Genomic DNA, 26,653 nt, shown 5'->3' with positions numbered 1-26,653 from the left:
ACTTACAGTAACGTTTATATACAGTAAACGCTACGACATCAGTATTACATTGCATAAAAAAAAATGTGTAGAAAAATTATATTCTTGTATATGTAGTTTTTTTTTCATTTATTGTGGGGCCCCCTTTTTGTGGGCCCTGGTTCAGTTGCAACATTTGCACCATGGTCCATTGTAAATCTGGCACTGGAAAAAAAACTCCGTGGGGCCCCTCTTCCCTTGAGGCCCCAAGCACGTGCTTATTTTACTTGATGGTTAATCCAGGGCTGATGATATGCCAGAATTATGCATTCTTTTTATAATGACAGAAGAAAAACATTTCATCCCTCATGTTCTGTAGTTCTCCTCTTAAGAGCATAGGGATTTTGTTCTTCATCTCTAAAGAGTAGGGATCTATAATGATGTGTATTTCAACTCAAAATATCTGAGAGTTAAATTCGAACAGGTGGAAAACTTAATGGTCTACTCCTGAAATCCTCAATCTCGATCATTGAATGGTTAATTATCTCATCAGTTTTTCACATGAACTGTTCCTCAAATTCCTTCCTGAACAGACTGTTGTATCTCCTTTACCGGTTCTCCATCTCTCTCACACACACACACACACACACACACACACACACACACACACACACACACACACACACACACACACACACACACACACACACACATACACGCACACCCGCACATTATACACACTAGTGGGGTATGTTTACACATTGTAAGCGATAATGATCAGTGCTTCCCCAATTGTCTCAGGTCACTCACCTGCATTTGTGTTTTTTCAGTTATTTATTTCATTTACTTTTTTCATTGATTTATATTTTCATTTAGGGATGCTTTCAAACGGTTCTGTCATGTTTTTTTTTTTTTCTGGTGTTTCGGCTTTGATGTCCATAGGCACGTGAAATTACTGTGCTTCTCAATTGTCTCGGCATTGTCTCGGGTCGCTCACCTGAATTTTTTTTTTCATTTTTTTATTTGCATTTATTTATATTTTCATTTGCGGACACTTTCCAACAGTTCTGTGATTTTTTTTTCTGGTATATCGGCTTTGATGTCCGTCAGTCTGCCCCCGCTGCACCGTCACCACTGCCTTCCCCCGCTGCAATGGCACAACTGCCAATATTCTCAGCAACCTCACTCAACAACTGTAACCATCTATTATCTACAAATATCTCACATTCTGATACTTGCTACAAATTATCGATGCGTTCCTTCAACATTGTAATATCTTTCCTTAAGTGGACAATTTCCTCACACTTCCTGCAACAGTAAGAACCCTCTGTTTCCCCTATTGTTGATGTGGCTCACATTGAGCAACTATCACATTTTATGAACTCCTCTTCCTTTCTCCTTCGGTCTCTACTTGTACCCTTTTTTTTATCCCCATACTCCCAAGGCCCCAACTGACTTAACGCTAAACTTAACACGAGGCCTCCCCCTGCTTCTTTCAATAAACTAACACAAATACCCGCTAAAACTGTTATGAACACAAGTACAGTTCCACAGCCCCTGAAACAAATCACGACAACAAAATACGCAAAACAACACACAAAAAACACTTATTTTGGTCTGGTCGAGCTTACCCTCTTGTGAATTACAGGAAGTGACGTCCTCAATGTTGTTTTTGTTGTTGTTATTGGTAATTTACTTATATTATATTATATTTTTTCTGGGGGCTGAAGGAGTCGATATGCCTTGCTTTAATTTTTTGAGGGCAGAGGGGAAAAGGGGCAAAAGGACTAAGCTGACAGTCCAGAAGCAACAACCAGAACAAGGAAGTGAAAACGAGGCAGAAGTCCAATCAATTGGCCACAAATCATGTCCAATCCATTTAATTGGCCACAGGTGGACTCAAATCAAGTTGTGGAGACATCTCAAGGATGAGCAAAATAAATTGGATGCACCTGAGCTCAATTTGGAGTGTCATACCAAAGGTACAGAATACTTATTGACGCAAGACATTTCAGCATTTAATTCTTAATGAATTTCTTAAAAATTCTAAAAACACATTTTCACTTTGTCATTTTAGGGTATTTTGTGGTTTTCGGTGACAAATTTTTTTAAATTTAATCCGTTTTAGATTCAGGCTGTAACAACAAAATGTGGCAAAAGTTGAGGGATGTGAATACTTTCTCAAGGCACTGTATGCTCTGATGTTGGTGTTTTCCCCATTTCTAAATTTATTTCCTTTCATCCTACTCTAGCTATTCCACAAGCCTCAATCATATGTATATATATATAAAAAAAAATAAAACAAGAGTTAAATTTACAAAGGTAAATGTTTTGAGGATATCTTATATTTCCTGGTTTGGGAGGACATGAGAAGCAGTGACATTTGACGAAGGAAGTAAGTCACGGAAAGAGGAATCGAGATTAGCGATCGGTTGGGGATGGTGGAGTTGTGATGGAAAACAGGTGGAAATACTTGAGGATTCATATTTTTCTGTCTTCAGGTAATTACAATTATTTTTTTAACCTTCATGATTCTACCTTCTACCATCTTCGCTTCAAGATGGTGCAAGTGTTCACCAATCAGTGTCTAACTCACTGTCTTACGTATCATCTGGTTCTCTTTTTGTGGTCAGTTTTTAAGCATCTCATCCTCCTCTTCCAATAATTAATAAAATTACCTGAGTTTTCTCTTTCAATTCCAAAAATCGCTTTAAAATCACAACCATATCCCCACACGATCTTTTCCCCATTCATCTTACTGTTTAAGCAAATATTATTCAAAATGGTGTTCAGCCCCATGATTACAAACTATGAAAAGCAAAATTATTTATTTGTTCATGAATATTTTGTAAATTTGATTAGTGAACTAAAACTTCATCTTGGGGATTTTCACAAAGTAATATAGAATTAATTATTAAACTTCGATTTGTTTTACACATGTTTCGACAGTCCAGGAATGAGTTCATCAGAGGAAAGAAGAGAAAACAGGATAAGATTGGAGTTAAGACCTTTCACCGAGATGCGTAAGTTGGGTTGGCGGATGGGGGTTGGGGTTGGATAAATAATGGAGAAAATTGTTTTTCAAATGAACTACCTTTCCTCAAAATATGAAAGTGACTGCAGGGACTTTGACCCTGAAAACACCTTTTCCACTTTTCACAAAACATCAGGAAGTAACTAACATCTACTATATAAATGGCAGTCCTTCTGTCTATGTCTGTCTGTCTGTCTGTCTGTTTTTTTGTGACGAATAAGCCCCTAGACCAGTGAACCGATCTTGATGAAACTTTACACATATATAGAACTAACATTCAGCTCCAGGATGCGCTAAGTGGCTCTCCATAAAAATGAAAATATATATATATATATATATATATATATATATATATATATATATATATATATATATGTATATAAATATAATTTCCATTAGAAAAAAAAGGCTTTCGAATAGTGCGCTGGCGTATTAATCATAACAAAAGGTTTAATGGTTAAAAACGCTAGGGTTTTTTGAAATACAAAATATTCGTATTTGTTGACTTTTTAAACATATACATTCTCCTCCTGTTATTTGAATTCTCGAACTGCACGCGCATGGCAACAGCTAACTGCTGATCGATCTGCTCATGAAAGAGCCAGGCAAGTGGAGTCAGCTGCAGAGAGAAAGAGAAAGAGAAAGAGAGAGAGAGAGAGAGAGAGAGAGAGAGAGAGAGAGAGAGAGAGAGAGAGAGAGAGAGAGAGAGAGAGAGAGAGAGAGAGAGAGAGAGAGAGAGAGAGAGAGAGAGAGAGAGAGAGAGAGAGAGAGAGAGTCGTCTTACTGCTGATATATCTGCTCATCTACTATATAAATGGCAGTCCTTCTGTCTGTTTGTCTGTCTGTTTGTTTGTAACCAATAAGCTCCTAGACCAGTGAACCGATCTTGATGAAACTTTACACACATATAGACCTAACATTCAGCTCCAGGATGTGCTTAGTGGCTTTCCATAAAAATGAAAAAATATATATATATTAAAAAAAAAATGGTTTTCGAATAGTGCGCCGGCATATTAATCGTAACAAACGGCTTCATGGTTGAAAACGCGAGTTTTTTGAAATACAAAATGTTCGTATTCGTTGACTTTTTAAACATATACATTCTCCTCCTGTTATTTGAATTCTCGAACTGCACGCACATGGCAACAGCTAACTGCTGATCGATCTGCTCATGAAAGGGCCAGGCAAGCGGAGTCGGCTGCAGAGAGAGAGAGAGAGAGAGAGAGAGAGAGAGAGAGAGAGAGAGAGAGAGAGAGAGAGAGAGAGAGACAGAGAGAGAGAGAGAGAGAGAGAGAGAGAGAGAGAGAGAGAGAGAGAGAGAGAGAGAGTCGTCTTACTGCTGATATATCTGCTCATGAAAGGGCCAGGCAAGCGGAGTCGGCTGCAGAGAGAGAGAGAGAGAGAGAGAGAGAGAGAGAGAGAGAGAGAGAGAGAGAGAGAGAGAGAGAGAGAGAGAGAGAGAGAGAGAGAGAGAGAGAGAGAGTCGTCTTACTGCTGATATATCTGCTCATGAAAGAGCCAGGCAAGCGGAGTCGGCTGCAGAGAGAGAGTCGTCTTACTGCTGATATATCTGCTCATCTACTATATAAATGGCAGTCCTTCTGTCTGTTTGTCTGTCTGTTTGTTTGTAACCAATAAGCTCCTAGACCAGTGGACCGATCTTGATGAAACTTTACACACATATAGACCTAACATTCAGCTCCAGGATGCGCTTAGTGGCTTTCCATAAAAATGAAATATATATATACATATATTAAAAAAAAAAGGTTTTCGAATAGTGCGCCGGCATATTAATCGTAACAAAAGGCTTCATGGTTGAAAACGCGAGTTTTTTGAAATACAAAATGTTCGTATTCGTTGACTTTTTAAACATATACATTCTCCTCCTGTTATTTGAATTCTCGAACTGCACGCACATGGCAACAGCTAACTGCTGATCGATCTGCTCATGAAAGGGCCAGGCAAGCGGAGTCGGCTGCAGAGAGAGAGAGAGAGAGAGAGAGAGAGAGAGAGAGAGAGAGAGAGAGAGAGAGAGAGAGAGAGAGAGTCGTCTTACTGCTGATATATCTGCTCATGAACGAGCCAGGCAAGCAGAGTCGGCTGCAGAGAGAGAGCGTCGCCTAACTGCAAATAGAGCGTCACACCGATGGGCGAGAGAAGCACAAAACTCACGTTCCAGCTTTCTCGGTCTGGGTTTTGGCAGGACATCGACAGTTGCCACTGCTGCTAGAAAGATTGAGTGGCTCAAGGCCGCCTTCAACTATGACTTCTCTGAGGATTACGGCAGCATAAAGCCTTCCTTCCATAAATCTGAGGAATAAAAGAAGCCTTCCCAATTTTCTCCATACAACTAATGCCTCAGTCTAACTAGCGTGAGGAAAATAGAGCAAATTTCCCGGGTATTCCCGGGTACTTCAGCTAGTGCTAACTAAAGGCAAGAGAAACAGAATCGTCACTTACATTGAGTTTTACAACTTTATGATCAAAGACAGAAAAAAATATTCCACATTAATTGACTTACCCTTAAACCTCCAGCCAGGAACTGTTAAAAGCTTAGTGAAGCATGGTAACACCTGTACCTTTATCAAAACAACCACCTCAACTTACAACCTCAATGGTTCGTCAAGATTACAGACAACTTTTACTGAACTTCCATTAACAGTAATATTATAGCATGCATGGGGTGTGTGAGCTCTCACTCAATCCGATATGTGGAACAAGGTCCAGGTTAATTGAGCAGTGACACGGGACTTTTAAAGTGATGTATGAATGCTAACAAGGCCTTTCACGCACGTGCTGTGTGTGCATTTACAGTGACTCGCTTAAGCCACCAGCACTTTTAACCAGCCTTTGCTAGTGTGTTCACTTAATATTGAGATTCTCCAAGGATCACCCAAACATAGCCAAAACTGGCTGTGTTCGTGCGGGAAGACAGGAAAATGGGGAAACGTTCCTTTACAATTAAAATGGTTTATCAAGGGTATCTGGTAGAGGGGGAGACAAGACAAATAAATAAATAATCATAGCAGACTAGGTGCTCAAAGGATACTGAGTAGGGAGACCCATGTACTTACATACAATGAAAAGGAATAAACACTAAAGCTACATTCAACTATGGCACTGCTGATAAAGGCCCTGTCACACCTTGACGTTTTAGCCAGCATATGGCAAGGTATCAAAATGTATGTAAAACGCTGGCGTACGCTGAACTATTGATGTTTTTTTTTTATTGATGTGTACGCTGAACTATTCCGAATTATGTTAATGAAGAGAAAGTGATGTTACTGACATCAACTCAAAGGAGAAAGTTGAAAACATGAACTGCCTCCAAGCATGGGAAGCATTTAGTTCAGAAGTGATGAGATTAAACTGGATAAGTACATATACCGAAGTTTAAGAGCAATGGAAGGAACCGCAAGAGCATATATATGATACGAGAACCTCTTGCTCTCTGAAAGAGAAAACAATGATGTTTGAGTAAATACACGGGTTCTGAAGGTGACTGTGACCATGATAAGTATATACAAGTGAACGATCAACTTTGAAATACCACACATAACTGGAACAAAGAGTATGAGGACTCACTGGTGCATCACCTTAACTTTGACCCTCAGGTGTTTTGGCGATATGCCAACAGTCAGATTAAAAAAAGTCGGATCAATGTTGGAGTCTTTGAGCGAGGGATGGAAGTTTAGCTCAAACCAGAAAGGAGAAAGCAGAGGCACTTAATCACGACTTCAGCTCTGTATCCACACAAGTGCACTTGAACTGCATACCAGATTTGACACTGAGCCAAGAGTTTGAATGTCACCTCGAAGAGATGAAAGTGACCACTGAAGATGTTGATAAGAGGATAACGAACATCAATGCAAGCAAGTCACTAGATGCAGATGGGTTTCACCCACGATTTCTAAGAGAGATCAGTTCAAGCATAGCTGAACCCCTAACTGTGATTTTCAACAAATCCATTGAATAAGGGAGATACTGTTTCTTGAAATATCACAACTCTCTTCAAAAAGGGTATCAGAAGGTTCCCAGAAAACTATAGACCTGTCAGCTTGACTTCTATTGTTGGGAAACTACTGGAAAGTATAGTAAAGGACAAGATGATGGACTATATGACTGCCAATAATGTTATCTGATGACAGCATGAATTTACATCAGGGTGATCATGTATGATGCAAATCCTTTTTTTTGTTAGAGGAGTGGACAATAGTACAGTCAAAATGTCAGATGACCTCCCACAAATTGCAACAAAAGCAAACTCAACAGATTTTGATTCCTGGATATGTCCTCAGTGACAGAAAAAAAGTCCCGAGGGATCCTCCAAGGGGAAAGTCCTGAAATCATGGAAATGCAATATGGCCGCCACCCGGCTTCGGGGAAAATGAGAAAATTGTAAAGATTGATATTTTAAGATGTAAATATATCTTTTTCTGCATTCTAATTGTTTCTAGTTATGGTCAGTATATTGATATACAAGAATGATTATAAAAAAGTGAAATGTATTGAGGGTAAAATAAAAAATTATAGCTTTTTTTGTCCAAAAATGTCATTTTTATCCCGAAAAAAAATGTTTACCTAATAGTGATTTTGGCTCCTGGACCAAAAAAAAAAACAACAAATGTTGAAGACACAAGATGAAATCAGGTGTATGGCAATACAATATAATTATGTAAATAATTGAAACATGACAAAATTCACAATTCCACTCAGGGCAATCACATCTGCCTGACAAAGGTTTCGAAATGCAAATGAAAATTCGCATTAAACTCAGAAACAATATCCATTATAAACTTACGAAACATGTTGAGAAAAATCAAGCGTATTAAAGTTAGAACTCGACAATGTCATCATAATCCTCATCATTGTCACATGGAGTGTTTGTGCAGCCAGAGCACCTGCAGTTTCCACAAGCTGGAGTGCACTCGATGTTGTGCTTCTTGCATGTGCATCTCATGGTGCTACATTCAGCCTGGCAGTTGCACCTAATGACACGTAACATCTTTTCAGGAGCTGGAGCTATTGATGTCTGAAGTGGCACAAAACCCTCGTCACACTTCTGCCAACCCCAGTCTGTCGGAAGAAGTTCATCTGCACATCCCTTCCATTCTTGGACTTGCAGATACATGTGCAGGCTGTGATACTTTGCTGCTTATGATGTTGGTGGTAACGTCTGTGGTTGCACATAAGAGGAGCTCCAAGCCACCTTGTCCCAGTACCACTGATACCTGAGGGTGTCCAGGGTGTCAGTTGACTTTCCGTTGTAGATTATCACCAATGTTTTTTCTCCTGCATCTGCCACATCACATACAGAAGCTGGATATGTTTCAAAAACCTTGGCCTGCTCACGGAATGTGTTGTTTGCTTTGAACTTTTTGAGGGAAGCTCCCTTTCCAATCCCATGAAGACGAGATGTCGTGTTGCACCCAAGAACTGCATGTAGAAACAGTATGTGCTTGCATATGTCTGTACCAATCATTTTCTTTGTAGCCTTGATGTTCCAGATGCGAGGCTTCTTCATGTTCTTCTTTGGCTTGGGACAAAAGAAGAGGTCATGGGATTCTAAGCTTGCGTGATAGCATAGGAGGACGATGAGGTCTGTGTCATCACCAACTAACACAGTGTTGGTGACAGTAGCAGACTGCATGGCCTTCAGTACAATCAGGAGATCAGCATCCCCTGAGGAATGGTGTGTCTCACAGTTCTTCTTCTGAAGCTCTTCACTCAACATAAAAATGAATCGCTGTTTATTCTGCCTATTGGCAAGAAACTGTTCCTTCTTCATTGTGAGACGCATGTCAGCTGTAAATGTCACAGTCGTGCCAGCATTCCCTTTAGACCGTCTCTGGTGTGTCATGTCCTTCGTGTTGGTACTTTCATAACCATCAAACATATGTCTCTGTATGTAGATCCATGAGACCATGGAATGCGTTGAACAAGTGCCCCACCATCCAAAACATACTGTTGCCCATCATTGGGGATATCGGCTGGGACATCGGATCCAAGAAGATCCCAGATGGCATCAGCAAAGACTGGCTTGTGTGCTTATCGGAGCTGAAGAGAGGGATCAAAGAGGGCTGCTGGATAGCTGCACAGTTCATATTTGAAGGCCGACTCCAGTTCTTCTGCTGTCTGTGCAACAGTGATCAGTCTCTGGAAGAGGAGTTGTGGGTCAACTTGGACTTGCTCTCCATCGATCTTGACAGATGACTTCATGCCGAGGGTGACAACTTGATCTTTCCTCTTAAATGTGTACTCGGCAGATGTTTTTCCATTCATAGATTTCAATATTTGGCTCATACAGCATGTGCTGTATCAACGTTGAAGGTGGGGTGTGCATGAACTCCAGTGGCAATGTTCCTCAGACATGGATCACTACTGAATGAATTCCGTTCCTGTAAATACTGAAGAGCTGATAGTGTGTCCTTCCAGTCACGAGATTGTGTTGCCTTGGTCATGTCCTTCTTCTGCTCTCCATTGTTGTAGTTCACTCCTGTGAGCTCCTGCATTGCCTGGGTTATTTCTGCACAGGCAGGCATTGATAGTAGCCATACCAGCCGTTGTTGCTCTGTCATTCCTCGCCCTCGTGTGAGCCCCCCGCTGGTCTTCAAACTTCTCATCAGAACTTGTTCGACGATCAGGTCAGATGAAAGACCTGCCCACAGGCGATCACTTCGTCGAACCACATGGAACCCCTCATCAAAACGTTGTTGGACATTGGGATGTTGAGTTTTGACGTTGGACATCTGCTTCTGATATACCCTCGCAGATTTGGCATACAGGTTGTGGCCCGAGGCTGCCAGGTAAGGCAGCATTTCCTGGATGGCCTGTAGATGTAGTGCCCAGTTCCCAGTGCGCTCTGCCCGGATGTATTTGCGTAGAATGTCTGGCATGTCCATATACTGAACCCAGAGCGCTGAAGTTCTAGAAGATATCTTTGCAGACTCGGCATGCTTCTGAAGGTGGTCTTTGATTCGTTTCAAGACGTCAGACTTGCATACTTCTTCCACAGACTGGGGTTGGCAGAAGTGTGACGAGGGTTTTGTGCCACTTCAGACATCAATAGCTCCAGCTCCTGAAAAGATGCTACGTGTCATTAGGTGCAACTGCCAGGCTGAATGAAGCACCATGAGATGCACATGCAAGAAGCACAACATTGAGTGCACTCCAGCTTGTGGAAACTGCAGGGGCTCTGGCTGCACAAACACTCCATGTGACAATGATGAGGATGATGATGACATTGTCGAGTTCTAACTTGAATACGCTTGATTTTTCTCAACATGTATAGTAAGTTTATAATGGATGTAGTTTCTGAGTTTAATGCGAATTTTCATTTTCATTTCGAAACCTTCATCAGGCACATGTGATTGCCCCGAGTGGAATTGTGAATTTTGTCATGTTTCAATGATTAACATAATTATATTGTATTGCCATAGACTTGATTTCATCTTGTGTCTTCAACGTTTCTTTTTTTTTTGTCCAGGAGCCAAAATCAGCATCAGGTAAATTTTTTTTTTTCAGGTCAAAAAATTGACATTTTTGGACAAAAAAGCTATAATTTTTTATTTTAACCTCAATACATTTCACTTTTTTTTATAACTATTCTTGTATATCAATATACTGACCATAAATCGAAACAATTAGAATGCAGAAAAAGATATATTTACATCTTAAAATATCAATCATTACAATTTTCTCATTTTCCCCGAAGCCGGGTGGTGGCCATATTGCATTTCCATGATTTCAGGACTTTCCCCCCGGAGGATCCCTTTGGACTTTTTTTCTCTCACTGAGGACATATCCAGGAATCAAAATCTGTTGAGTTTGCTTTTGTTGCAATTTGTTGCAGGTTGACCAAATATTTCTGCGAAAATGCCTGTACTACAAGAATATCGGATCAAGAAGATGGAGTTGAAGTTTTATATCTTGACTTTAAGAAAGTGTTTGTTGCCATCCCCCATGAAACACTGCTACAGAAGCTGTATGCATGTGGAATTAGAGAAGAAATGTATGCATCGATTGGAGCCTTCTTGACAGAAAGAGAGCAGAGAGTAATTGCAAATGATGCAATGTCTGACTGGTGCAGGGTGACAAGCGGTATACCGCAAGGCAGTGTACCCACTGGGTCCTGCATTGTTTGCAGTCTTTATTACTGGCTTATCTGGAATTCAAATTCCAGACAAGGTATTGTTATTGTGCACTGTCCGTCCGTCTATCTGTCCGTCTCCTATTTTAACTTCTCTGGCCAAACTGCGAGGCCGATCCAGCTGAAATTTGGCAGCAACGTTCCTCTCCTGACTGGTAACAGGAATTGCAAAGCTCGTTCCAGTCACGTGACTTTAAGTAGGTCAAAATGGCCGACTTTTTTTTCTTTTTTTGGATACACTGTCAAGGCTCGTGTGAGAGCTAACACACAGAAATGCACAACAATGGGAGCAGGAAACAAGAGGGGTGGGAGAAGAAAGGGAAAATAAACAGTGGGGAACAGAGAAAGGTGATCTGTGGAAGGGAGAGGGATGGGGTGAGGTACGCAGGGTAAACAAGATGGACACGAAAGGGATATTCAAGAAAGAAAGCAGAATTTGAAAAGGTGGCTTTGGGATGGATTAGCAGGGGAAGAACAGACCGTGGGTTTGGATGGGGGAAGATAAGAGATGGCGGTGAAGAGCTGTTTTGAAGACCTGGAGGTAAGAGTGGGCTTGAAGAGAGTGTGGGAGTTTGTTCCAAAGGTGGGGAAAAGAGGAATGAAAGAGTGAAGGTGAGCAGTGATTCGTGATTTTGGTAGTTTTATCAGAAGCGGGTTGCTGGCGGACCTTGAGAGCCCTGCTGAAATATGGGGGGGGGAGAGATCTTTGACAGAGCAGGGGGTGAGGCCAGAGAGGAGACGTAGAAGACAGAAAGACCACAAACTTACCTGCGGTGAGAGAGTGAAAGACAGAAGACTCAGCGTCCTCATGTGAGATACCAATGATCCTAAATGCCTTGGTTTCCACAGCGTGAAGCCAAGAAAGGTGAGAGAAAGGAGCACCAGCCCAGAGGGGAGAGCATGTCCATCAGATGTCTATGAGGGTGTGGACAAAAGTTTTGCATGTGGTCAGGATCTCAGGTGTGCCAAGGAAGGACTTTGCACGATGGAGGATGCCCAGTCAATGACTGGCTTTGGAGGCCAGCTTGGAAATGTGGCTTTCCAAGGAAAGATCATGGCAGATAGTGACACTCAGAAGTTGAATGAAAGGACTTCTTCAAGAGGATTGTTGATAGAGTAGATTGGTGGGGGTGGGGGGTTCCAGATAGTCGTTTCGGAGAGACGTAGTGAGAGTGTGAGATTTGTTGGGATTGAAAGACATGTACCACGTGTTGGACCAGCTTGTGATTTTATCCATATCTGCAGAGAGTAAAGAGGCTACTGCTTGCCGATCTGTGGGATGACAGATGGTAGGGCAGAGGGTAGAGTCATTAGCAAAGAGATAAAGAGGATTTTCCAGAGAGTCAGAAAGATCATTGATGAAAACCAGAAAAACAACAGGGTGCAGAACATTGCCTTGAGGAACTCCAGCCTGGACAGGAAGAGGGCATGAGAGAATCCATTAACGGCCACACATTGGCTGCGACAGGACAGGAAGTCTACGAGCAATGAGTGGAGATGTCCTTGGATATCATAGGAAGAATGTTTGGTGAGCAGGGCAGGGTACCAGGCCGTATTCAAGGCACAAACTTAGTAAATTTTGATGACTCCACTCTCTGCCATACCATCTGTCATCCCTTTGTAAATTTCGAAGGGATGACCATAAATTACTTCAAAAATCTTCTTCTCCAGACCCAACAGTCAGAATGCTACCAAACTTTGTTTCCAACATTAGGCCATGGTAGTGATGTTAAATTGTGGAGATCATGCTGATCATATGTTTGGGAGTGTGTCAAAATGGCTGACTTGATAAATTTTTGGGAAAATCACGTAAATTCCTTCAAAAATCTTCTTCTCCCATACCCACCAGGCAAAATACTACCAAATTTGGGTTAAAACATTACGACACAGCCCTGATGTTAAATTGCGGAGGCCATGCTGATCACATAACCGGAAGTGTGTCAAAATGGCAGTCGCACTAATTCCTTCCAAAATCTTCTTATCCAGATCCACCAGTCAGGATGCTACCCAATTTGGGTTACAACATTAGGACAGGGCCCAGCTAAGCTACAGGTCCAGTGGTACTATTTTTAATCTCCCTGACATGGTGCAAGGAACCATTCAGATATTTGCAGAAGTCACAAAGCTGTACAGTCCAGCTGGAACCATGAAGCAAACTGAAATACTGTATTTCAAAAGGACTTGGACAGTGTAACTAGATGGTCAGACACATGGCAGCTACCCTTTTACCAAGGTAAATGCAAAATGGCACACATAGGCAAAAGCAACCTTGAACAGGACGACAGTATGAATCAAGTTACAGCACAGAAAGTTAAGCAGGGGCTAAACTTAGGAGCTCGATAGACAGGGAATTGAAATTACACAAATATGTTGCAGCAGCTGTTAACAAAGGATACTTGGCATCATAAAGAAGATGTTCAGTCACCTGACCAGCACTTCCTTGCCACTTTTTTTTCTCAACATTGTTCAGACCTCTCCAGAAGATGGAAATATTCCCCCCTGGCACCTCTGTTGTAAGACAGATGCAGATAAAGTTGAGAAAGTGCAGAGGAGGGCCACTAAAATGGTTCCAGAAATCAACAAGCTTCCCTACCAAGATAGGCTGAGGATCTTGGATCTACACTCCCTCGACTACAGGAGGAGGAGGGGTGATATGATTATTGTATGCTAGATTCTCTCTGGGCTGATTCGGATCGATCCCAGTCATTTCTTCGAGCCAGCTATAAATACTTCAACTAGAGGTCACTCAGGAAGTTGATTAAGGAGAGAAGCAGACTAGACATCTGTAGGAAGTGCCTTTTTTGAGCAGTAGAGTTGTGAATTACTGGAACAGTCTTCCACAGGAAGTAGTTGAAGCCAAGACGACAAATGAATTGGTCTAACTAGACCAGCACTGGTGGAATGAGTGCTTCAACCTTCCATGAATCTGCTCTTCTCAAGCATTTGGACACAATGAGGTTCAGCATTACAGTGATGAAAAGACCAGGGTATTATGGGATCATCATCTTTCACGAATCTGATGATGATGATGGCATTAGAGCATGTCACTTTATATTTAGTAACACTAATAACTTCACTTGATATTGTGTTTGTTATTTCTTTTATATAATTATTGACAATGATTGTGAAAGCACCCAAAGTAATTTTACTTTAACCAAATAATTTCACTCAGCTTATCCAAATGTCATCTCTCTCCACATACAGTTGAATGGACTGTGAGACAAGAATCATATTCTGCAAATCAAAAGAAATTAATTTACGAGGATTTCATCAAAGCGAATGTCGGACAGAGAGTGGGAATCAGGACCTTGGAGTTAATAACGGAAACACTCCAAAGAAGGCGCCATCACTCCTGCAGGTGAGTTCAAGCCATTTTTTCAGGAATAGAGATGTGGGAGAATTAATGATGAGGTAATGAGAATGTTTGGAATGTTTACTTGAATATAATCCCCCAAAAACGGTGTCAATAAATACAGTGATATCTTCATTAATTAGAAGCACTCAAAACTTGTAAGCAATCATAGGACCCCACTCGTTGTGCTGGTTCATGTTGTGCCCTGACTATTAGATGAATGATCTTAATGTAATGGGGATGGGATATGCAGGAATGAGGAGGATGCATGTAACTGGTACAGTTGGAGGATGCATGCAACTGGAACTGTTGGAGGATGCAGTAACTGGTGCTGTTGGAGGATGCAGTAACTGGTGCTGTTTGAGGATGCAGTAACTGGTGCTGTTGGAGGATGCAGTAACTGGTGCTGTTGGAGGATGTATGTAACTGCAACTGTTGGAGGATGCAGTAACTGGTGCTGTTGGAGGATGCATGTAACTGCAACTGTTGGAGGATGCATGAAACTTTTATTGTTGGAGGATGCATGAAACTGGTACTGTTTGAGGATGCATGTAACTGGTACAGTTGGAGGATGCATGTAACTGGAACTGTTGGAGGATGCATGTAACTGGAACTGTTAAAGGATGCATTAACTGGACTGCTCGAGGATGCATGTAACTGGTACTGTCAGAGGATGCCTGAAACTGGTACTGTTGAAGGATACATGAAACTGGTACTGTTGAAGGATACATGAAACTGGTACTGTCGGAGGATGCATGAAACTCATAGTCAGAGTATGAATGAAGCTGGGACTGTCAGAGGATGCCTAAAACTGGTACTGGCAGAGGATGCCTGAAACTGGTACTGTTGAAGGATACATGAAACTGCTGATGTTGAAGGATGCATTAAACTGGTACTGTCGGAGGATGCATGAAACTGGTAGTCAGAGTATGAATGAAGCTGGTACTGTCAGAGGATGCCTGAAACTGGTACTGTTGAAGGATACATGAAACTGGTACTGTCTGAGGATGCATGAAACTGGTACTGTCTGAGGATGCATGGAACTGGTACTGTCGGAGGATGCATGAAACTGGTACTGTCGGAGGATGCCTAAAACTGGTACTGTTGAAGGATACATGAAACTGGTGCTGTTGAAGGATACATGAAACTGGTGCTGTTGAAGGATACATGAAACTGCTGCTGTTGAAGGATACATGAAACTGGTGCTGCTGAAGGATTCATGAAACTGGTGCTGTCGGGGGATACATGAAACTGGTGATGTCGGAGGATACATGAAACTGGTCTTGTTGGCAGATCCAGTAGAAAAATTTTGAATTCCCTAAAAATATCTCAAGGTATCGTTAACTTTTCTTAAAGAAGAGTAATATACCCATTCCCCACTGCAGGGTACTGGAGGAAATGATGTAGTCATCTGCAAAAATGGAGAGGGTGTTCCACAGCTGTGGAAAAGTCATTTATACAGATGAAGAACAAGACCGGACCCAAAACACTGCTTTGGTGAATTCCAGCATCAACTGGGAGAGGGCAGAGGGTTCCATTGATAGAATCATGTTGATTGGGTGAGTGGAGGAAGTCAGAAATCCAAGAAAGATGGTGGCCTTGTATGCCACAGGCAGGGAGCTTGGCAAGCAAAGCAGGATGCCATGCTGTGTGTAATGCCCAGAATGTGTCCAAGGAGATCGTCCCAACGTCTTGATTGAGATTTAGACCCCCAACCATTGCTGAGAGAAGAGCAGAAAGCATTCCAGAGTTGAGTGACTGGGACACCATGAACACAAACTGATGGTCTGAGATTATGTTGTTGAATACAGGAAATACTTGACATCAGAAGCAATGATTGATTTCATCATTTTTCTCATAATTGGATGCTTCAGCCACTATCATCCGAACTACTCTGAACAAAATGAAAAACAGTTTGAACAAAACGATACATATTTATGTTTACCTCTTACTACTTATGGAATTGTTGATTATGTCATTCCAGTTTGTGTTGTCCACCCTCCAACCTAAAAAGCTCTTATGTGTGCTAACTCCTCTATAAAATGAATAATCCCTGCCTTTTTATGTTTGCACCACCTGCTCCTATAATTTCCCATGAATTCACTAATTGTCCCTCCAACAAGGATTGAGACGGAGGACGTGAAAATTAACTCTGTTCGACCCGAACGATCAAATGATCATCTGCCCATGTACTTTTGTGTACGTGATTAAAAAAAAAAACAATGTTGAATAGTTATCTTTCATATTGCAGACATCTATTCTTCATGACATGATGTCAACCTGTATTGATCACGGCTGTGATAGGCTGAATTCTGTTGCCATGTCAACCATCTCGGTAACTTGGCTTCTGTACATGATATTTCAAAAATATTTCAAGACTTAGCTTTCACATGACACAGATCTATTTTTCGTAACACCAAAAAGGTGGAGGACCTCGAGTATCAGCTCCTTATTAAAATTGAACCAGCTCTACAACTCAAAATATATAAAATACCTCAACTCTCTTATATATATATATATATATATATATATATATATATATATATATATATATATATATATATATATATATATATATATATATATATATATATATATATATATATATATATATCTTATTATTATTATTATTTGGGCTGCTCGCGTTAGGGGTCGCCACAGCGGATCATCCGTTTTTCCCATTTCCACCAGTACCCTGCTGACCAACGGTACCGGTGGTGGTCTTTGGTAACCCGGGCCTCGACCGATCCGGTATGGAAATCCGTTTTATTTTCTGCATAATTATTTGCCATAGGTTTTACGCTGGATGATTTCTGATGCAACTCTGGTCACCTCTTACGACAGAGGGATATAGTACACCTATTCTAACCAGGGTATACACCGGGCCCAGTACACTGGTGCTCATTTCGCCGACCTCGGAAGGATGACAGGCTGAGTCAAGCCCCTGGTGTATATTAATTCAATGGCCCAACGGGGCTTGAAATCAGGACCTTTTGGGTCCCAAGCCGCTGCCCTAACCACTGCGCCAACACCAGGTATATATATATATATATATATATATATATATATATATATATATATATATATATATATATATATATATATGTATATATATATATATATATATATATATATATATATATATATATATATATATATATATTGTTACGTTTGAGGGGGGGTATGCATTCAAAGGGTAATTAGGATGTTTAATTAGGTATGCCAAGCTGTTCGAGTTTACCAGGATCTCGATGTAATAAGTAGCAATTCAGTGGTGATAAGTTGTCTAGTAAATGTCCATTTCTTCAAGGGGGAAATGATAATTGTCACGTAATTAGATAGGGATACGGGATAGGGTAAGTGTGTCTGCGTAAACCCCTTTTAGTATTCTCTGGAGGCTTGCCATGACGTCACAGGACAGTGCTGCGGATGGCTCCACCCCGTGATCACGATTGGTGGAAGGCGACGGCGCAGGGCCAATAAAATGGCTCGATTGGAAGTGAGGAGGACGGGAGGATAAAAAGGCTCTGTTCGGGGAAAAGGTGAAGAGGAAGAAGATGGGTACAGAAAAACCGTTCTGGTGGAGTCTGTTGTGCTGGGAGCGTGCTTTTTGTTGGGCTTATTCGATCCTGGCTTTCACCGTGTCTCGAGGCCTTGCTGTGCTTCGTGCCTCAGCTCGGTTGGCTCTGGGGTTCTGCTGGCTCTGAGTACGGGGTCGAACGGCGGGTGGACCTGCCTCCCTCTCCTGCTCGCAACTTGGCGCCAGAACTGGTTCCCTGGCGGCTGTGAGAGGACTTGGGCCAGGACCAGGAGGTCGACAGCACCACGGTGTTTCCTGCCCCTGACGAGCGCAACGCCAGCTCGTCCGACGCCAATCCAGGGACTGTAGCGTCCACACCACGGGCCAGCCTGACCACCAGAACCAGCTACGTTGTGTGTGTGTGTGTGTGTGTGTGTGTGTGTGTGTGTGTGTGTGTGTGTGTGTGTGTGTGTGTGTGTGTGTGTGTGTGTGTGTGTGTGTGTGTGTGTGTGTGTGTACCTGGCGCCTTAGAGGGTTTGAGACTTGTATATTCATTGGAATTGTCTGTGTTTTCCCCACGCCCGAACCCACACCACCATCCCGTCGAATCGCCCCGGATCCCTCTTCTTGCCGAGTCTTGTTATTTCTGGTTAGAGAAATAAACATCATCAACTCAGTGAAAAGCGTCTCGTGCCATTTTCCTCGTCCCGTTTGCGGTAGAGCGATTAGAACCGCCATCTTTGGGTTATAAATAAATAAACCGCCTCCATCGTTTCGGCTCATTCTACGTTGGCGGGACTGTTCAAGTCCCGTGAACGTCACAATATATATGACGAGCACTCCGCCGATCCCCATTGGACACAGTGCACACCAAAGCATTGTCCTGCTTTACAGGGGAATTTGCATTCCTCCAAGTCCATCCCTCGGTGTAGAACAGTGAGAGTGGAGGGTGGTTGGCTCCTGACAGAGTCCGAAGTGAAGGCCCGCTGAGCTGGTTACTTTGAGCGGCTGTACCAGGCTGATCCACCAGCTGTCGAGTTTCATGTCAGGGTGATATTATCCCTATTGCTGGCCCTCCAATCAACTGTGGTTCACCTTCATTTGTGGAAACACAGGCTGCGGTGAACCGTTTGAAATGGGGTAGAGCTCCTGGGATCTGTGGCATCCATGCTGGACTTCTCAAGGCTGATGAAAGTGCTGTAATTGTGTCATTGCATGCAGTTCTGAGCTCTGCCTGGAACACAGACATCATCCCAACTGACTGGAAGAGGGGCATTGTTGTCCCTCTCTGGAAAGGGAAGGGTGATCGCCAAGACTGCAACAACTACCCAGGGGTGACGCTGCTTTCAGTGACAGGGGTGACAAAGACCAGGCAAGGTCTTTCCTCGGATAATTGTTGAATGGGTTCGCCACCATCTGCTTGAGCACCAGCGTCAAGAGCAGTCAGGTATTTCACCAGAGGTCAACGATTGACCATATCCTTGCTTTTCGGGTCCTCACTGAAGGCAGACAAGAGTTTTGGCAGGGGCTGCTTGCAGCATGTGTTGATCTCTGCAAATTGTTCAATTCAGTGAATCGGGACACCTTCTGGAGGATCCTTGGTCTTCATGGGGTGCCACCAAAACTGATCAATCTGATGTCTGAACTATACTCTGGTACTGCGAGTGCTGTGAGATGTGGTGATTCCATCTTCGACTTAATTGCACTTGTTGTTGGAGTTTGTCAATGGTGTGTACTGGCCCCCACACTTTTCAGCACTTGTATGGACTAGATTCTGGGGAGGATGTCGGAGAGATCAAGCTACGGTGCATCGTTTGGGAATGTCAAGATCTCTGACCTTGATTTTGCAGATGATGCAGTCATCTCTGCGGAGACTCCAGATATCCTTTTGGGGGCCCCCGAGGTGCTGAATGAGGAGTCGGAGCCACTGAGATTACGGGTTTCCTGGGTCAAAACTAAGATCCAGGCTTTCATTGACATCTTGGATGCTGCTTTCTTGTCTGTGCCTTTTTGTAGTGAGGATGTTTAGGTCACGGAGAGAATCACTTACCCTGGCAGTGATATTCCTGTCTCTGCTGGCTGTGAGCCAGAGTTTAATCGACATCTGGGTTGGGCTTGGGGAGTCATGGATTCAATGGATCATGAGGTGTGGTGCTGCCGGTACCTGTGCAGGAGGACAAAAGTCCGAGTCTTCCGGTCCTTCGTGCTTCCAGTCTTGCTCTACGGATTTGAGACTTGGACTCTGACCAGGGATCTGAGACAGAGACTTAATTCCTTTTGTACCATGTCTCGTCGGAGAATCCTTGGCTATCGCTAGTCAGACTTTGTGACCAATGAGCGGTTGTTGAGAGAGACTCAAATGAGATGTTTCCTGCATAGTCCGTGAGCGTCAGTTGCGGCTGTATGGACATGTGGCTCGTTTTCCTGATGTTGATCCTGCTCACCAGATTCTCTCAGTGAGGGAGCCTCATGAGTGGAGGAGGCCATTGGGCTGATCCTGTGCCTCGTGGTTGCAGCAGGTTGATCAGCATCTCAGTTAGATGGGGATGGCCAGACATAGGCCCCTGAAGTTCCTTTGGAAAGTGGACACAGTGACGTGCTGCTCCGGTGCATGCTTCTATACCTGACCTGATCCCCCCTCCCTGGGTTGGGAAATTTATTATTCCAATTTAATCCAGTACTTTCCTTAGGTAATATGAACCAAGGTTCCAATATGAACCAAGGATCGGTACTCTCATTGTGTAAAATGAACGAAGGCACTAATATGAACTCACGATTGGTACTTTCATTGTGTAAAATGAACCAAGGTTCCAATATGAACTCACGATTGGTACTTTCATTGTGTAAAATGAACCAAGGTTCCAATATGAACTCACGATTGGTACTTTCATTGTGTAAAATGAATGAAGGTACCAATATGAACTGAGGATCGGTACTTTCTTTGTGCAACATGAACCAATGTACCAAAATGAACCGGTCATACTGCGATATCTTTGCTGTTAAGATTTTTTTTTTTAAGTTTGAGTTCTTTTATCCAGTGCAACAATAAATGCTTCCGTTTTTTGTTTTTTCTATCGTATTTTTACTACAGGCTTCCAGCTAATATTCAAATGAAAGATCAAATGCAGCATTGAAGCCATCATGATGGAACCGGTTAGGCAAAGATGGAGCCATCATGATGAACCTGGATAGGATTCTGGTTTTGGCTGCTACTCCTCCACCCTTTGTCATTCTTTCTTCTCCGTCCATCAACTATTGTTTACTAGCAGAGTACCTATCTTATGCGCGATCTTGTTCCAAGGATGCAACGTGTCCTTCTGACGCATACCTTTATTTGGGTGGTGTATAAGCAAGTGACAGCACTGTATAATAAAAATATATAACCCTGGTTACATGTATGAAGCAAAAACATACCTTCTGCTTGTAATTTAAAAACATCTCCCTGCACTGGAAAACGTGGCGGGAAAGGAACGCTGCACTATGAATGGTGGAGACTTGTAATCCCCCCCCCCCCCCACGTGGAGGTGGCGCTACACAATACACATTTACATGGAGAATTTGCGTCCGCCTCCTCTCCCTCCCAAGACCAGCGGCAAAGATTAAAAACAAGCTCAAATGAGCTAAGATCCTTGTCCTCTTAATGATGACGTCATAAAACGAATATGACGTCATTGTGATGTATCAGGTTTGCGATAAATTATCTGTGCTAATGCCCGGCTTGATTCCCGCAAACAAAATTTAAACAGCTTGCCTCGTTTTGGAGATAATGGTATAGGCGATTTCCATTAGCGGCGATATTATGACATTAACTTTTTTTCGGTGAAGAATTTCCAAAATCGGAGAGCTTACTGCCTGTGCGTGGGCTTTCTGCATATACATGGCAAGTTTTACGAAGATCCGATGAAAACTCTGGGTTGTGAAACAAAAAATAGGAATGACGTCATAATTGATATGACGTCATAGTGATGTATAATATGTGTGGTAATTCATCTATGCTAATGCCCTGTTTGATTCCCACAAACAGAATTCAAAAAGCTTGCCTAGTTTCGGAGATAATTTTTAGGCGATTTCGATTAGCGGTGACATTTTGACGTCATAACTTTTTTTTCTGGGAGGAATTTTCAAAATCGGAGATGGTTACTGTCTGCGCAGGGTATTTTTACATATATATGCCAAGTTTCAAGAAGTTTCGATGAAAACCGTAGGCTGTGAAACAAAAAAGTCCACAACAACAAGAAGAAGAACAACAACGTGAGTAAGACTTAGAGATCATCTGACGAGGATCTAAGAACATCCCTATTTATTAATTGGGGTCGTGCTGATCTTCTGTAGCAAGTGTGGATGTAATTGGCCCAGAACTGTAGGAGTAGTAGTGCAACAAACCCACAAACAAACACACAAACACCGGTCCGTGAATGTTGTAAGGATTTTCTATCTGGTTGAAGTTGTAATGTTTGTCAAGCCATGCTGCTTACAAGTTATGAACCAAAGAGTTTGTTTCTTTATTTGGATGTTATAAACTCGATCTTTGAGCCGAAAGTGCATCTTTGGCCATTTTCAAATTCTTCACCTCCCCCCACCCCTTGTGTTTGCAGCAATGATTGCATGCTGCATGAGCACAGAGGGCCACAAAGGTTAATGGACACAAGCAAGGAGCTGAACACCTTTGAGAGCAAAATGTAAGTTTGAGGGAGCAGGGGGTCATAAAAGATGTGGAGTGGTGTAGTTGGCTGAATATAAGAATGAATAGGGAAATAAGATTTGATTGGTGTGTTAATCAGATAATATAAAAAACAATTTTTATCATGAAATACAAAATGTAAAATTCAAACTAAATTTAATTCAACAACAAAGAAAATCAAACCAGGAATAAAGGCAAAAATAAACATGTGAATGACGAAGTACAAGTACAGATAAATCCTAATATAACCAAGTTTGTAGAAAATGTAAATTAAAACAAAAGTATTTTACAAAGAGTTTCATGAAGATTTCGAGCAAATACCAGGAATTAATAGAGCCAGTAAAGAGCTTAAAATGAAGGATTTTTTTTTTTTGAGGGAATCCTCTTAAGATTTTGGTTGGCCTATCTTTTCCAATGGGATCCAGTAGAAGATCTACAATATTCACCAAAATTGCTATAGAGATACTGGTCTGCAGAACGAAATTTGTTTAGGATCCCACAAATGATGCGAGTGAACATTACATTGCCATTAAGTGCATCCTCTTTCAATTCACTGATATGAGTTCATCATCATCATCATCATCATCATCATCAACAAACTTGACAGCTGGCTCTTCTTCACCATCATCTTTGCTTTGGTCATCCATTCCATATGCGAAATGAAAGGGGCACCTTTTTCTGTGCCACTTGGTTCCAGTGATGTAAGACAGGAGATGGGTCGAATGTGCTTTCATCTGGAAATTGTAACAATCCTCAGTAAGCAGGTGATAGTACTGTATCAGTGCTTAGCTTGTTCACCCTATCAGTTTTGTTTACCGTCATGATACTGAGCCATCTTTCACATTCTACTGGGTGGGCCAGCAGACCCATGACATTTGGCGACTGGGCACTGTACACGATGTGGATGTCACTCCAGGTAGCCTTGTTTATTAGGGTGATCCTTATTCCTCAACTTCGGATTTTTTAAGCTCCAACCCCCGGGATTCATTGGAATAGTCGAGAAAACTCCCCTGGTGAACTTTTTTTCCCAATCGAACAACATTTACCCCCCCCCCCCCATCGACCTTGAAGGTTTGTGCCATTTATTCCCAAAATGTTAGCTTATAACGCACAACATACAGTATTTTATAAATGGTTACCTCATTACGCAGTTAAATGTATTAAACTATAACAAAAATCTTAAGCAAAATGTCCCACAAGGCTCCTAGGCCCGTCTGACTTAGTGCTCCTGCTCCTGCTCGAGCTCCTGGAGGCACAGGGAAGACATTCCTCATAAACCTCATTCTCGCAAAGGTTCGTCCCAGTGGTCATGTTGCTCAAACACACAGATCGACGTATCACATCAAAAGAGACGATTGGACATTACAGGAGCGTTTTAATGTTCAGCACAGGTCGATACGTCGGCGTTCTGTCAGCCGCCCCGAGAAACTGAGGCTAAACTTCAAGGTCGATGAGGGAGAGGTAAATGTTGTTGGAATTTGAAATAAAAACACCAGAAGCGTTTTCTCGACTATTCCAACGAATTCCGGGGGTTGGAGCTTAAAATAAATGAATTCAAAAATTTACCCCTAACGAAGGACCACCCTATTGTTTATAGGTTTGAGACTGCAAATAAGAAATGAAAGAGAATGAACATGAAGGTAGCCTACCATCAAGAACAAAAAAACGAGAAAGATGTCATACAGAGTATGACACTTGCAAAATCCCAAAAACAAATTTGACCTTTAAAATAATTGGTGGTTGAATTCAGTGATCTGACATGCAAATCCTTTCAACTTTCAAATCAATTGGATGAAAATTGTGCATTTTAGAAATATCTGCCCAGGTTGACCTTTTGGCTGAGGTTGACCTAAAAAAAAATGATTGGTGGTTGAATTCAGTGAGCTAATATGCAAATCCTGTTCAAATTTCAACTCGATCGGATGGAAATTGAGGATTTTAGAAATTCCACCCAAGTTGTTGACCTTTGGTCGATGTTTACCTTTTGGTCAAAGTTGACCTCAAAAATAATGGGCTGGTTGAATTAATTGACATGATGTGAAAACCCTGTTCAAATTTCAAGTAAATCGGATGAAAATTGATTTTAGAAATTTGGCCCGTGCACATAACCCAGGTTCTTTTTTTGCCGATACACCACCCAAATAAAGGCACGCATCAGGAAAACGTGTTGCTGAGGAATAAGATCACCCATCGGGCGGGTACTCTGCGACTAATAATTATAATAACAAAAGCGATAACTGCTTTGCACTACATTTCCCGACCGGTCCGAATGAATGTACAGGAGATAAAAATTTGGTTGCATTTAAGGCATGTTTGAGCCGATACTGGAACTAAAATGAAGAAGAAAAAAACTCTATCCAACCGTGTTTGGGTCTATTCAGCAAAATAAAAAGGAAAATCACCTTTCATTTCCTGATATATTTTGTAGACTAGAAACCAATAAAGACAACTCGGATAACAAAACGGAGATAAAATTATTTTGCTTTAACGCACACTCGAGCCGATACCATAACAAAAATGAAGAAGAAGAAGAAACTCTCTGAATGTCTAAGTCTAAAAATGGCACAACTCAGTGAAAAATTGATGAAACACCTTGAAACTCGAACTTGTGATGTAATTTATCATAATAAAGCCATGTACGAAGTTTCAGTTGAATATGTTACCTGAAAATAAATGGGAAAAATGGGGGAAGAAAGTGGTAAACCACAGGTGAGACGAACTGATGGATGGACGGACAGATAGCAAACATATAGTCCCCTCCGGTGATACTGGTAGGGGACTAATAACAGACAATACCAACCAATATACTTGTGAATCTTCGATTTTGCAAGTAATAATTGGTAAATGAATGCTCTGCATACTCTTTGTAGATGCGTCCCTTGATAGTGGAGGAGTCAGCCTCATCACAGCTGGAATTAAAACCTGCATCATCCAGCATGAAAAACCAATTACTTGAGCCTTTGTGTTTACGACTCGACTTCCTTGTGACTTGACTCAAATGGCATCGAAAAATCTTCATTTTCCTTCTAAAAACGTTGTGGGTGTTTTAAACCGTTTTATTACACGGCTACCTTCACCATCTTTTTCGGAAGTGGATTCACCACCAATTTTATGAGCAATCGGCTACATCAACTCAATGCATGAGTACTTTTTATTAAGACAACGAAAAACACAAGATAAATTGGTTTATTAAGAAGTCTAAAAGAAGTCCTTTTTGCTACAATCACACACAGAACCTACTTTGCCAAGGCCTTGTTGCATATTTCTGCTGAATGCAACACCCAATATAAACATAACCTGCACTGCCAATTTCAAACTTACACCTCAAGAAATTGAACGAAATAAAACAAAACTAGAGTGAAGTTTATGGCGTGCCATTGCAAATCCCCATGCTTCCCACCAAAAGCAAGGTTGAAAAATGGGACAAAGTTCTACCAGGAATGACCCAGTATCAAATTTTGAGTTGAAAAAAAAAATCTTCTCTTTTGATCTCTGCAACCTAAGTCCCTACCCATTGGGGCATGAAATTGGGGTCGTATCCAAAAAATCGAAAAACATTTCATGCATCCCCCAATGTTGATTGCATAAACAAAATTTCATTTAAAATGTGTCCATAATTGCATTTTTTGGTACATGACCTATAGCTACATGACGGTAAATTTCACATGTATATGGGACTTGCAGAATGGCCTGGAGGTATGCATACTCATACCTGGAAGCTGTGTAGCCTGGGTTTGAATCCCAACCCAGATATAAACTGTCATCCTGGTGTTTCACAAGCAGGGTGATTCATCAATGTGTGTGCCGTCCATCACATGGATATTAAACTGGTGTTCCGTCTGCCAGTATTAGTTGGTGGATGTTAAAGATCCCCTGTGTCTTTCATGAAGGGTAGGTAGTTATTGCTGGCACCATGACCAAATCCCAAATTCCTGCCCTATTATACCAATATATATTTT

At 41.8% G+C, this 26,653-nt stretch overlaps 1 protein-coding gene across 5 annotated transcripts in view; it reads left to right on the top strand.

Annotated features, from left to right (window-relative positions):
• The window catches only part of LOC147033544 (uncharacterized), a 69,992-nt gene that overhangs the window by 42,527 nt on the left and 812 nt on the right, over positions 1–26,653 (top strand). For 3 of the 5 annotated variants that reach the window (XM_085855843.1, XM_085855835.1, XM_085855828.1), the window contains exons 11-13: positions 2,908–2,981; positions 14,346–14,499; positions 22,609–22,692. In XM_085855843.1, coding sequence (XP_085711969.1) covers positions 2,908–2,981; positions 14,346–14,499; positions 22,609–22,692 — 312 coding nt within the window. Of the gene's footprint in view, positions 1–2,907; positions 2,982–14,345; positions 14,500–14,746; positions 14,912–22,608; positions 22,693–26,653 lie in introns of those variants that run through there. The other 2 variants (XR_015051471.1, XR_015051474.1) reach the window with 2 other exon arrangements.

This window comes from Eptatretus burgeri, chromosome 2 (assembly GCF_056783735.1).
Source record: "Eptatretus burgeri isolate ZD-2024b chromosome 2, Ebu_testis_v1, whole genome shotgun sequence".
In the NCBI taxonomy this organism is placed as follows: Eukaryota; Metazoa; Chordata; class Myxini; order Myxiniformes; family Myxinidae; genus Eptatretus; species Eptatretus burgeri.
Note: the sequence above shows the minus strand (reverse complement) of the source record. Positions and strands in the feature narration are given on the sequence as shown.